The sequence below is a fragment of the Elephantulus edwardii genome, unplaced genomic scaffold (assembly GCF_000299155.1).
Source record: "Elephantulus edwardii isolate Elephantulus edwardi_28Jun2011 unplaced genomic scaffold, EleEdw1.0 scaffold00220, whole genome shotgun sequence".
Classification (NCBI taxonomy): domain Eukaryota; kingdom Metazoa; phylum Chordata; class Mammalia; order Macroscelidea; family Macroscelididae; genus Elephantulus; species Elephantulus edwardii.
The window spans coordinates 492,485-506,936 of NW_006399970.1; the positions used below are offsets into that span (position 1 = coordinate 492,485).

The 14,452-nt window shown below is 38.2% G+C and overlaps 1 protein-coding gene across 1 annotated transcript in view; it reads right to left on the reverse strand.

The window, feature by feature from the left end:
- Positions 1–14,452, reverse strand: part of CEP135 (centrosomal protein 135kDa) — a 110,338-nt gene that overhangs the window by 32,597 nt on the left and 63,289 nt on the right. The window contains exons 13-14 of the mRNA XM_006898095.1: positions 12,478–12,555; positions 5,520–5,671 (exon numbers count right to left, since the gene is read on the reverse strand). Coding sequence (XP_006898157.1) covers positions 5,520–5,671; positions 12,478–12,555 — 230 coding nt within the window. The remainder of the gene's footprint in view (positions 1–5,519; positions 5,672–12,477; positions 12,556–14,452) is intronic.

Sequence of the window (14,452 nt, forward strand, 5' to 3'; positions counted from 1 at the left end):
GAAGGAGGAACAATCTCCTCCTGTATCAGTCAGATCTGATTTGACGATACACACACAAAAAGTAATAAAATAAAATAAAATAATTTAAAAAATAATTTAAAAAATTGTGGATAATCTTGAGAAAAATGGGGATCCTAAAACTCTTGACTGTGCTCATGTGAAACCTACACTCAAACAAGAAAGTAGTCCTCAGAACTCAGTAAGGAACATTGCATGGTTCAAAATCAGGAAAGGAGTGCATCAGGAATATGTCCTGTCTCCATACCTTTTCAATCTATATGTAGAACAGATCATTCAGGAGGAGTGTGGCATCAGGATTAGAAGAAGATTCATCAACACCTGTGATATGCAGATAACACAACCTTGGTTGCTGAAACTAAAGAGGACTTGAAACACTTGTCAAGGACTGTAGTCTTCAATATGGATTGAAGCTCAGCATGACAAAGATTCTCACCACTGGGCAAATTGGCAGCACCATGTTATATGGAGAAGAGATTGATACTGTTAATAGTTTCAGCTTGCTCAGTTCCACAATCAACACTCATGGAACCAGAAGCCAAGAATTCAAAAGACAAATTAGATTAGCAAAGTCTGCTGTCAGGAATCTCCCCAGATTGCTGACATGCAAAGACATGAGGCTAGAGATTAAGTGTGCCCGATCCAGGCGATGGTCTTTACATTTACTTGCTATGCATCAGAGAGTTGGACAATAACTAAGGATGACAGAAGAACTGATCCCTTGAGTTGTGGTGCTGAAGAAGCATCTTGTGCATACCATGAACTGTCAAGAGAACAAACAGGTCTGTCTTGGAGAGGGTGAAACCAAGTTTCTCCTTGGAGGTTAGGGTTGTGAAGCTCCATGTCACATATTTTGGGCACATGGCCAGCAAGGACTGGTCCTAGGAGCATTATGCTTGTAAGGGTGGAGGGACAGCGCAGGAGAAGACTTCAGAGGAGAAGGACTGACACAGTAACTGGCGTGATGAGGGTAGGTATGTCAGAGTCAGTGAAACTGGCTCAGGACAAGGCAGGCTTCAGAGCTGTTGTACACAGGGTCACTAAGAGTCACAGGCCACTCAACAGCACATAACAACAACATGAACAAATTATCTGAACCTTCCTTTTTTCTGTGCCATCCTTACCACCTCTGATATACTCAAGCATACTGACAGTTATTGTATCAAGCCATCTTTTTTGAGTGCCTCACTCTCTTTAACTCCAATGTCATTTTCCAAGAATTGGTCCCTTCTGAAAACACACACAAAACATATAAGACAAAATTTCACCATCTGTGCCTCTAAGAAGCTCCCTGGTTGCACTTCCTACAAGATAGTCTAGATCCTTTAGCAGTCCACAGGATATCCAATACTCTTTTCCAACAACACAACTCAAAGGCATCGACTCTTCTTCTGTCATCCTTATTCACTGTCCAACTCTTAGATGCATAGCAGGTAAATGAAAAGATCATGGCTTGGACCAGCCTCACCTTAGTCTTTAAACTGGCATCCTTGCTCTTTAGCACTCTGGAGAAGTTCTGAGCAGCAAATTTTTCCAAGGCAACATTTTCAGTCTATAGTTAACATGAGTGTTGGCTGTGGATCCAAGTAAAATAAAATTATTGATAACTACAATCTGTACTCCATCTTTCATGATGTTGTCTATTGGTCCAATGGTGAGGATATTTTCTTGATGTTGAGATTTAATCTGTATTGAAGACTGTAGTCTTTAATCTTCTATAGGAAGTGTTTCAAATCCTCTTCAATTTCAGTAAGCAAGGTTGTACCATTTGCATAGCATAAACTGTTACTAGGCTTCCTCTAATCTAATTTCACATTTCACCAAGTATGAAGACTGATTGTACATAAAAAAAGCCCCTCAGCATAATGTCCTCCAGGGTCACCCATTTTGAATAATACTGCATGAGTTCCTTGTTTTTCAATGCAGTACAGTTTTCCATTGTGTGAATATACCACAGCTTCTCTATCCATTCGTTTGTTGATGAGCACGTAGGTTTGAGAGACTGAGTGGTATGAATAAAGCACATTTTAAAGCTAATATTTAGGAGTAAGTATATTTTGATGGAAATAGAGTGAAGAAAAAGAATTACAAGAAAAACTTTTAATTAAAAGAAAAAGAAAAGCCAGAAAAGTATAAAAATTCCAGAGAGTAAGCTGGCAACAAGAGTCACAAAGGGACAAATACGGCATAGTGCCATTGTTGTAGAATGGGACTGACATGAGGGTTGGGGTAAGACTGAGAAAAACTGGATAAATTATGTATACTGTATTGAAACAGATGAGGGAAAGAACAGATTAAAGGTGATATATGATTGGTATTATGGTTATCACAGGAGTCCAGAATGAAGGTTGTATAATAAAGTGTACTCGGGGCAGGCGGCTGGGAGGAGGGGGACGGGGGACAGGGGAAATTGTATACCAACGAAGGAATTTTCCTTTCTTCTTTTCAAAGACAGAAGTGAACTGGGGGGGGAGGGGTGGGCAGGGAGAAAAGTGCAACAATGAATGAATAGAAATCCAGAATCTCTGTAAATATCCATTAAAATTAATTAAAAAAATTTAAAAAAAGGGGGGAAACCCAAAATTTTAAACTTATTTCAATAAAAGTAAAAAAAAAGCCCCAAAACCAATAAACCGCAAATACTGTTATAGAAAATGTTCTATCATGTATATTATTACCAGACACAAAAATATTTCATTGGACATTACCTACTTTTATCTGCTGTTATTTATCTTAATTCCCCCTGTGATTTTTACTTCTGAGCTATATATTTTTGGGACTCTTAGTTCTTGTGTATTAGATCTATGACTTTTCTATCCCATCACACTACTTTTTCAAGTAATCGGAAAGTGATACAGGACATGGTCTTTCTGATTACTTGCTATGCATTTGAGAGCTGGTCAACAAATAAGGGTGACCGGAAAAGAATTGATGCCTTTGAGCTGTGGTGTTGGAGAAGAGCACCGAACATCCCATGAACAGCCAAGAGGACCAAATGATATGTCTAGGAAAGGGTGCAGCCCGAGTGCTCTTTAGAGGCAAAGAATGATGAGGCTTTGCCTCACATACTTTAGGCACGTTGCTTGAAGGCATGTTGCTTGGGGAAAGACATGATGCTGGAAAGGGTGAAGGGTTGGCAAAGGAGAGGAAGACCCTCAATCAAGTGGGCTGACACGTCACTGCTACAATCGGTTCTTGTGTGTCAGGAAGTGTGAAGATGGCACAGGATAGAACAGGGTTCAGATTTTTTGTTCATTGGGTCGTTATGAGTCGACTCGACAGCACCTAACAACACGCTGTTTTTAATTTTTTTGAGCCTTGGGTAAAGCTGCTGTTTTCTATCTTACTAATTCAGTTTTTTTGCAATATCTAATACTGTTCATAAACACCTTTAGATTAGTTTTTCTGTTTTTAAATAATGATTACAATTTTCCACAATCTCACTGTCAAGTTCTGTGAGTGATTTAATGTCACAGATACAATGTTTTTCTGACTGTTTCTTACCATAAGTGTAATTTAGAAACCGTTTCTGATTGTTCAAAGTAATCCTCTTCTTCTGGCCTTTACTATCTTTTTACTTATTGTAATTATTTAGCCCAATTGGATATTTATTGCCTGTATTCTAAATTGACAAATGTCTAAACCAATAAAGAGCCAGTCTACTGTGCACAAGGTATGCATTACTGTATTTCCCTCTCATCTCTATATATAAGTTGCCTTCTAATTCATCTGATTTTAGGTAAAACATGTCTCCTAAATCTAGTCTCTCAGTATTCACACTCATGCTGTTTTAATCCAGATCCTTAATCTCCATTATTTGTCATTAGTCTCTTTTGATTCCAGACCCATCTTCTACATTTGTTAAAGAGAGTTAGCATTCTCAAAGGTTAAACATCTGTTTGTTCTTGAGATTTATAAAGTAAAATCCAGACACTCTTACGTGTCATACAAAATTTTTTATAAGCTTGATAATTTAGCCTATTTTCCCATACCAACTTCACCATTGTTTAGATGCTTTATGGCCTCTTATATACTGTGCTCCTTCTTTCTTCTTTTCAATTTAAATAATAATAATTTACTTTTTTAAATGCAACATATATACTTTTTTACAGCATATTCTTTCCATTTAATTTTTTTCCATTCATTCATTCATTCATTGTTGCACATTTTCCTCCCTGTCCATACCTCCCCCTAGTTTGTTTTTCTCTTTGAAGAAAAAAATAATTCTTTCATTGTTATACAATCCCCCCTCCAGTGCTCCTTCCTTCTAAAATGAAGTTACTAATCTTACTCACTTGAGGATGCCTTGAATATCACTGGATATCTAGCTAAATGATCATCTCCACAGGGTACTTCCCTAATTACCAAACTATGGACTCCTCTCTCTGCCTTGAGTACATTTTCATTTCTAAGAAAGAGAATTTAGTAGAATATTTGATGATGCATCAATTTAAACATCATAATCGAGATGACATCCTTAAGAGAAAGGGTATATCTTACTAATCTTCATTAGTCTAGTGTGGAGAACAGTCTTGTGACACAAGAGAAATGACTCCTTAAATACTTGATGAATTGAAAAATAATTCCTAGTTATTCTGTATCTAAAACAAAAGTAAATTCTGTGTGACCAACACAAGAAGAAAAAGTATATCCACTTATAGCATCTAATCAAAAGGCTGCTTCATAGTTGTCGTGGATGTCTTCCCAGGACAACATTCCTCTAGTCTTTATCTTCACTTTGTTTACTCTCTACCTAGATAAAGAGCGATCTAGGAATATAATAATGCAATACTAAGTACACTACAAGTCTTAATATAAATAAGTATCTTTATGATGTTGTTATGTACCCTTGAGTTGCTTGCGACTCACAGTCACCCTAGGTACAACAGCTCTGAACCCTGCTCTATCCTGTGCCAACATTACTGTCTCTGACACACCTGCCACCTTTACCCTAGGCACTGAGTTATCCATCTCATCAAGAGTATAACAAAAGAAAAGAAATTGGGATAAAAAGAAAGCAACAGAAAACAGCATAAAAATTCTTCTAAAATTTACTTAGAGACAAAGGTAAAGTGACAGAGATATATATTAAATAAGAAAAAGAAGAACACGGATATTTGGACTTTACAACATTTCACTGACACATGATTTTCAAGCAGACCTACATAATGAAGTACAAATGATCTGAAGAAATTTTAAAGGAGATTTCTAAAGGAGATGTGTACAGAAAACTTGTCTGCACTCATACTGATCTAGGATGTTTTTTAAAAATACATTAAAAATAAAAATATATTAAAAATCCACCCACATTCACGGAATAAACCAAAAATTGTAAGGAATAGTCTCTACATTAACATTTTCAAAGTCCCCCAGTGATCTTGCCTCAAGACCTATTTTGACAAGTACCATTCAAAGGCCCAATCCAAAGTGCCACAGATGTGAACTTGACATAATCACAACATGTTCCCAGAAGTGAAACACAAAACGTTTAACAGACTTACCTAAGTGAGTTCACCTCTGTTTTCTGTTGAGAAGAGTCACCAGCAGCACTGTTAAGTTTCTGAGTTTGGAGTTTTACTTTGTTTTCTAATGAATCTATTGTTTCACTCATTATTAACACTTTTGACTTCAATTCACATTTTTCATTTTCAAGCTATAATTGAAATAAAAAATTAATAAGTATATATATTTTTTCTTAGGTATTCTTTAATAATACTTCTAAAAGAAGCTAAAGAAATCAGTTAGACCTACATAAAACATTTTAAAAGTCATGATATTCTTTAAGTTCTATATATCATAACTGGCATCATATATATTTATGTCTCACTCCTCCTCCAAGGATCATTCAAATAGAAGGAAAGGTAAAAAAGAATATATTCAGCCTCTTCTAAGTTGAGATAAGAAGAACTAGATGACATAGAGCTTCCACTATTGACCATTCTGACCATGGACAAAATAGAGGGTAGAACAATTAAAAAAATTCAATTTTTCTAAAAAGACCAAATTTACCAGACTTATTAAAACGATTGCCCTAAGTTATGCTTGAAATGTGGCACCAAAGCAACTCCAGGAGGAGATAATTTTTCAGCCAAATGACACAGCAGCTCATAAAATAAGCTCCTTAACTATTAGACACTAGTAGACCAAGTGGTCAACATTTACCAAAAAGCAAAGATAAGAAAGTACTAGGGGAAAGGTTCAAGGAAGTTAGGTCAATGGAAACGAAACAGGCAGCATGAAAATGAGAATGCTGACAAATGGTGAAAATTGCAGCCAGTGTCATTGATGGAACAACTTAAAAGAATTGTGCTAACGCGAAACCTATACTTGGATCAAGAGGCAGTCATCAGAACAGAGCAAGGAAACACTGCATGGTTCAAAACTGGGAAGCGCATACGCCAGGGATGTGTCCTCTCTCAACCTGTGTCCTTTTCAACCTGTACACAGAACAGATTATCTGGGAGGCTGGGCTCTATAAGGAGAAATGCAGCATCAGGATTGGTGGAAAATTGGTGTTATGCAGATGACACAACCCTGCTTGCTGAAACTGAGGAGGACCTCATGCATTTGCTGCAGAGGTCCAAGGGCTGCAGCCTTCAATATGGATTGAGGCTCAATGTCAAGAAGAAAAATATTCTCACCAGTGGGCCAACTGGCAGCATCAGGATGGATGGTGAAGAGATTGAAATTGTTAACAACTTTAATCTGCTTGGCTCCACAATCAACACTCTTGGCACCAGGAGCCAAGAAATTAAAAGATGTACTGCGATGGGAAAGTCTGCTGTTAGGGACCTCTCCAAAGTCCTGAAGAGCAATGGTGTCTGTTTGGAGACTAGGGTGCATCTGATAAAGGCCATGGTCTTTGCAATCATTTGGTATGCATCAGAGAGTTGGACAATGACTAGGGAGGACAGAAGGAGAATTAATACCTTTGAGCTGTGGTGTTGGAGAAGAGTGTTGAGGATGCCATGGACTACCAGGAAAGCAAACAGATTCATCCTGAAGAGGGTTAAACCGGGTGGCTCCTTGGAGGCAAGGTTTCTGAGGCTTCATCAAACATACTCTGGACATGTTGTTAAGGAGGGACCAGTCCTTGGAGAAGGACATCTGCTTGGGAGGGTGGAGGGACAGCGCAGGAGACGAAGGCCCTCTATGAGGTGGATTGATTCAATGACTGGGGTAATAGGTAAGGGTGTATCAGAGACAGTGTGATTGGCACAGGATAGAGCAGAGTTTAGGGCTGTTGTACATAGGGTCACTATGAGTCTCAAGCGATTCAACGGCACATAACAACAACATCCGTAACAACCATTAAAAAGGTTAAAGAGGACAGTAGCCAACTGAAAATTCTAAAAAACAGGATAGGAAAGACTCAAAACAGAAAATGGGTGACAATTATATAAGTAAATGGTGAAATTTTCTGAAAGAACATATAAGATAAGCTGACTTATTGTAAAGATACACCATGTTCTTAACTGGGAGCACAATATTATAAAGAGAACAAATTTTCTATTAAGTAATATTAAATTAAATAAAAATCCTCAGAGAACTTTTTTTGCAGAAAAAGGAATGGCTTAGATTTCATAAACCGATTCTAAACTTTAGGCAAAAAAAGAGAAAATACCTAAAGAGAAAAGAACAAACTAAAAAGCTATTACACTTAAAACAGGATTTCAAACAGAAATGGACAAAAAGAATAATCTGAGTAGAGTAAAAACTGCACAGAGAGAGAACTCAGAAAATGTAGTTATTTTAGGCAAATAGGGAAAGAATAAGCTTTTAAAAAATAGGGTAGAAACAATGGTGATTTATTGGAGAGCAAAATATTATAGTCCTACTTCATTTCATATACAAAAAGAAGTTCTAGGTAGGAAAAAAATGAGTAAGTGATTAATTAAATAAGTAAAACTCAGCTAAGAAATGCTGTTAGGTGCCGTCGAGTTGAGCATGACTCTTAGTGACCCTGTCAACAAAAGATCTGGACCCTCTTCTATCCCATGCCATCCGCACACTTCCTGACACATATAAGCCCTTTACAGCACTCACCGTGTCAATTCACCTGGTCAAAGGTCTTCCTCTCCTTCACCAACCCCCAACCCTTCCCAGCATCATGCGCTTCTCTAAGGAATAGCCCCTCCTAGCAACATGCCCAAAGTATGTGAGGCAAAGCTTCTTTATTCTTGCCTCCAAAGAGCACTCAGGCTGCACCCTCTGCAAGACTTATCTGTTAAATAAGTAAATAAATGTCTTTCAGTCAAACTTTTAAATTGGCTAGACATGTTTTTATCTCCTTTTCCTATGGACAAACCCCAAAATTCGCAGTAAAGAAAGAAACACAGTATAAAATCATAAGGACAAAGGGAATAGTAAGAGTAGAGAAGCGACTTAATTGACTTGTGGGGGAAAATCATAATCTACAGCAGTCTTTCAACTAAGGAACCGCAGACATTTTGAGGCGGTGAACTCTTTCACGTCCCTCTCAAATGAGATAACCAAAAATGCCTCCAGGTAGTGTCAATTGTCCCTGAAAAGACCCAAACTCACTGTCATTAAGTCAATTCCAACCAAAAGGGTCTCTCCCAGACAGCACACCAACTGCCCTGTAGGGGTGCTAAATCAATAATCTGTACAGAAGCAGAAAGCTACATCTTTCTCCCACAGAGTGGGTGGGGAGGTCAAACTGTCAGGCTTCTGGGCACAGCCAAACACCTAACCCCTGAGTAGACCTGACTCTTGTTGACAATCACTACCCAGAATACCAGTAAACAACCAATTTATTTACTCCAAAGAGCCTCAACATTTGGAAGAGTGAAGCATAAAGACTGGCAGTTCATATCCTAGGACCTAAGAACTCAAGTGGACATCATGCTTAGGAAGGTGGAGGGTCAGCAAAAGAGAGGAAGACCTTTGATGACATGGATTAACACAGTGATGGCAGCAATGGGCCCAAATGTGTCAGAGATGATGAGGATGGCATAGAATAGACCAGGCTAGGCTAGGGTTCAGATCTGACACCTTACCACAACAACAAGAACTCTTCCCCCCCCCCTTTATCTAGAAAACACATTTAGAAATTAGAAATAAAACCAGTAATTTCGAAAAGAGTTAAGAGTTGAGAAAATCTCCCTCCCAGAACAGAGTAAACAATAGAGACAATGGAGAACAAATAATAATTCTTTCAGTGATCTCTTCAAAAGGTCTAAATCCAATTACTGAAAGTTCTGGGAAAAGAAAACAGAATAAATGCTGTTAGGTGTCATCAAGTCAAGTTCAATTCATAGTGATCCTGTGAACAATAATCTGACACATATCCTATTCTGTGCTGTCCTCATCATTCTGACATACTTAAGTGCACTGCTGTAGTCACTGTCAATTCATCTGGTTGAGGGTCTTTCTCTCTCTTGCCAACCCTCTACCTTTCTTTCCAAGTACCATTCTCCAATCTCTGCCAACAGTAACCACCATTCTGAATCAACCATTTCTCAAACCCTGCTTTCATTTAGCGTATCATGCTTTTGAATTTTGTGCAAACAAAGTAATAACATTATCTTTTGATTTGTGACCTGCTTTTCTGGTAAACATATTTGTAAGGTTCACACATGCTGATGTTTGTAGCTATTCATTCATTTTTGCTATTGTAGAAATAACAACCATTTAAATATTTCTTCACACTGATATCTAAACTGATTTTCGTTTTCCTTTCTATTATGTTGTTACTGTAATTGTTCTTGTGCCTGTCCCCTAGTATAGTGTATTTTATAGAGTTTGAGCTCCTAATCACTATTCAAGACCTAAGAAGTGTTCATTTCTGAAGGAAAATGCAGATAAGAAAGACAATATAGACAAGAACATCTTTATCAAAGATGTTTATCTTCAGCCAAAAAGAAACCAAAAATACAAGCCATTAATTGTGAGAATGACCTGACATCCACATCTTGTTGTTAGGTGCCATCAAGTCAAGCATGACTTTAGATGAACAGCTTACTTCGTGAACCCTGCCCTATACTGTGCCTTCATCATCTCTGATACACGAGAGCCCATTGCTGAAGTCACCATGTCAATCTATTTCTTCAGGGGGTCTTCCTCTCCTTTGCTGACACTCCATGTTTCCAAGTATAATGTCCCTTCCTAAGAAACAGCCTCACCTAGCTTCATATCCAATTTATGATATATGAACTTTGCCATCTTTGCCTCCAAGAAACAACCTGGCTGCACTTCCACTGATCCCAAAGAGCATCAATAGATGATCTGAACTGACACTTAATGGAGGAAAAAATTACAAATGTCTAATAAAGTAAGATACTCTCAACTTCACTAAAAAGAAAACTCAAAATCACAGTGAAATGTCATGTTATAGTTATCAGATCATCAGAAAGAACTTAGAACAAGTTTTAGTAAGCATGTGATGCTCCTAGCAGTATAAACTGGTACCTTTTTGGTACACATGGCCACATGTTTGTTTAGGGCTGAGTTAGTAAATTTTTTCTATAAAGAATAGAGAGTATTTTGGGCTTTGTGGGTCTGTGGTCTGTTGTGACTACTACACAGGCATAGGGAATACATTAACAAGAATATGGCTGTGTCCCATTAAAACTCATGTTAACAAATAAGATGGAAGTTAAATTTGGCTCAGGGATCACAGTTTCCTGAATCCATCTAGGGCATATAACTAGGAATGGAGCTACTATTATTAGAGTCCAAAGCAACCTACTAACATCTAGAGATGTCAACACCTTAAAGATAATTCTTCATTCTGGAAAAATAGGGCTCTAATTTCCTATCCTTTATTCTGAAATACATGCTCATCCTTTTCTTCACAGGGCTCCCAGAGGAAAGGAGACTCAACGGCACAAAGCAGTAATGACAGCAATGAAACACTTCACTGGCCTTGGCCCTTAACTTACCCACTCACCCAGATTGGGTTCACTCTCCAAACAAACAGGGGAACTTAAAATGAGAAACTGCTAATATGCAGCCTTGAAAAAGATTAAGGGGGAATATCAATTAATGAGATGTAATACACAATTACCATATAATATACATGGCATATCGTGAAAAAAGAAATCCATATGGTATGGAATGATCCCTTCTGTTTTATATAAACGCCTCTATATTTGTGTTGCATTTGTATGTTAAGTATTATTATTGTTATGTGCCATCAGTTGTCTGAGACTCATAGTTACCCTAGGTATAGCAGCTCTCAAGCCTTCCCTGTCCTGAGCCAGTCTCCCTAACTCCGATACACCTACCACCAATGTCCCAGTTACTATATTAATCCATTTCATCCGGGGTCTTCCTCTCCTTCGCTGTCAGTATTACCAATGGTAAAACACACATGTTGTTGTTGTTGTATGTGCCGTCGAGCCGTTTGCGACTCATAGTCGTTTGCGACTCATAGCGACCGCATGTACAACAGCCCTAAACCCTGCTCTATCCTGTGCCAATCGCATTGCCTCTGACACACCCATCCCGATTACCCCAGTCACTGAATCAATCCACATCATAGAGGGTCTTCCCCTCCTGCGCTGTCCCTCCACCCTACCAAGCATGATGTCCCTCTCCAAGGACCTGTCTCTCCTTACAACATATCCAAAGTATGTCAGACGAAGCCCCAGAATCCTTGCCTCCAAGGAGTAGCCTGGTTTAACCCTCTCAAAGATGAATCTGTTTGTTTTCTTGGCAGTCCATGGTACATTCAATATTCTTCTTAAAATGCCCCCTGTAATCCTGAAGGCATGAGGTTCAAGGCCAGCTGCTTTGCAGGAAAAAGATGGGTAATCTCCTCCTGTGAAATTAACTGCCTCTGAAAACTTGCTGAAGAATCAGCTATGGTTTGGTTCTGAATCTACAGTACACCACAACAACAGAATCCTAGAAAAAGGTATCAGGGAGCTCTGGTGGCCTAATGGCAAGAAGTTGTGTTGCAATCCTGAAGGCACGCGGTCTGTGTTCACCAGCTGTTCCACAGGTTAAAGGACAGGCAATCTTTCCCCATTTGATTAGCTGCCTCTGAAAACCCAGCAGAGGGTCAGTTAGCTATGGGACAGTTCCAACTCAATGGTACAGAACAACAGAGAAAGCTATCAGGAGTATAAGTGGTCGGCCACCGGTTTTTTTCCAAGAGAATACTATCTAATGTCTTCTGAGTGATTCTAATATGTGTCCAAGATTTTTATATGTATTAATTTAATTTTCACAATAACTTAAAATGCTAAGTACTAGAATGTGATTTTATGAATAAGAGAATCATTAAGCCATTTCCCCATAAGCAACAAGTGGTAGAAATATGGTTTTAACCCAAGTAAGTATTCAGTCATCACAGTAAACACTCCTACCACTAATACAATACTCCCATAAGCATACTATTTTATAATCTAAAAATGTATGCAGCATATTAAAATTATAATTAAAAGCCATTCAAACAACATAGAACAACCCACATCCACTTTGCTAGGTTACCTGATGATTAACACATGTCAATTGTTCAAGAGCTTGCTCCAATTCTGATTTTTCCAAAAGATTCTTTTCTTGAAGGTTCTGTAAGAGAATAATTTTTTTTCATTTATATCAAGTAAAACTAAAAGTATTAAAACTTCCTGTCATTGAGTCTGAACCAACTCACAGCTTACTCTCTAGCAGGTTTTCAGAGGCCGTATGTCACACAAGAAGAGAGAGACTGTCCATCACTCGCCCGTAGAGCAGCCAGCTCATACAAAGCACATGCCTCTGGGGTGGCAGCACAGCTCGCTCTCTACTAGGCCACCTGAGTTCTCTTGACATCAGATAACAAAATTATCAAAGTAAAGGATGTAAACTCATAAAAAAATTATTAAATAATTATAATTGTCTTGTGATCACTCCCTTAAAAATATCTTAGAAAGAAAATTATTAGATATTTATAGAAATATATTTTCAGGGAAAAAAATAAAATTCTACTTCTATGTGTGCTTGCAGCATAAACACACATGTGGATTCACATAAAAAGATTAAGACAGATCAGTCAATTGCTTTTATATACCATCAAGCTGAGTATGACTCACAGTGACCCTATGAACGACAGATCTCAACGTGGCCCCTCCTGTGCCATCCTCATTATCTCCGACAAACTTCAGCCACTCTTACAGTCAGTGTCAATTCGTCTTGTTGAAGGTCTGCATACCAACGTCACGAATATGCATTCATGAGAAGAATTTAAGCCAAAAAGAGTACAAAGAAGGAAAGACAAGACTAGTCACAGGAAACAATGCTACGAGGTCTCCTTTATAAGAGATCTGTTTTAAGAATGAAATGTTTAGCAGTGTGAACACAGGGTTGTCTTTCTGATTTCCTTAGTGCAGACTCCTGCCCTTGCTAAATCAACTATTAGCAATAGAACTTGATTATCTTCTAGAGGTTGTCTAGGATGGAGTCATATGCCTATCAATGTTAGTCATAAAACAGAAGTATTTCCAGAAAAAGTCATATAGTGCCACGCAGTCAATCCTAACTAACAGCAGGTCTAGGAACAACAGATCCGACACCTGCTGTAGCCTGGCCATCATCGCGATCTCTGGCATACTTGAGACAGTCACACTGAGACAGTCACACTGTCCATCCATCTTGCTGTGGGTTCTCCTCTTTCGCTGATCTTCCACCTTTCCAAACATGGTGTTCACAGGCTGGTCCCTCTTGCTAAGATGCACCTCTTGCTAAGATTTCTTCCTCTGAGAAATTTATTTGTTCTTTTGGCAGTACATGGAAACAACTGAAAATACTATGGCTTGGGTTAGGTGAACCTTGGGTCACAAAGTGACATCTTAATTTTTCAACACTGTGAAGAGATCTTTTGCAGGTTTAAACCATGAAATAAAATGGTTATTCAATTTCTTGGCTGTTGCTTCTATGGGTAATGATTTTAGATCTAAGTAAAATGACTTTTTAATAACTTTTATCTTTTTTTCCATTTAACAAGGATGTTGCTTACTGGCCCAGTTGTCAAAACTTTTCTTTAAGTTGAAGTGAAGCCTGCAGTGCTTCAAGTCCTCTTCACTTTGGGCAAGTAAGGTCATGTCATGTGCTTACTGAGGCTGTTAATGAGTCTTCCTTCAAAATTGATGCCATGTTCTTCATATAGTACAACTTCCTAAATTATCTGGTCAGCATATGGGCTGAATAAGTATGATGAAGAATGTAACCCTGTTAAACACCTTTCCTAATTTTGTATCAGGCTAAGTCTCCTTGCGGAAGAAGGATTGGCCATCGCTCAGCATATCTTAAGCTCAAGGAACTGAAGAACAAATTCAAACTTCAAGTTGCTATAATCAAGGATGCTTTCAGCAGAACGTTAAATGATCCCGGAAATATTAAAAAAAGATGGAAGGAATATACTGAGTCACTGTATCGAAAGGAATTGGAAGACACAGAAGAATTTCATGAAACAACATATGAGCAAGAG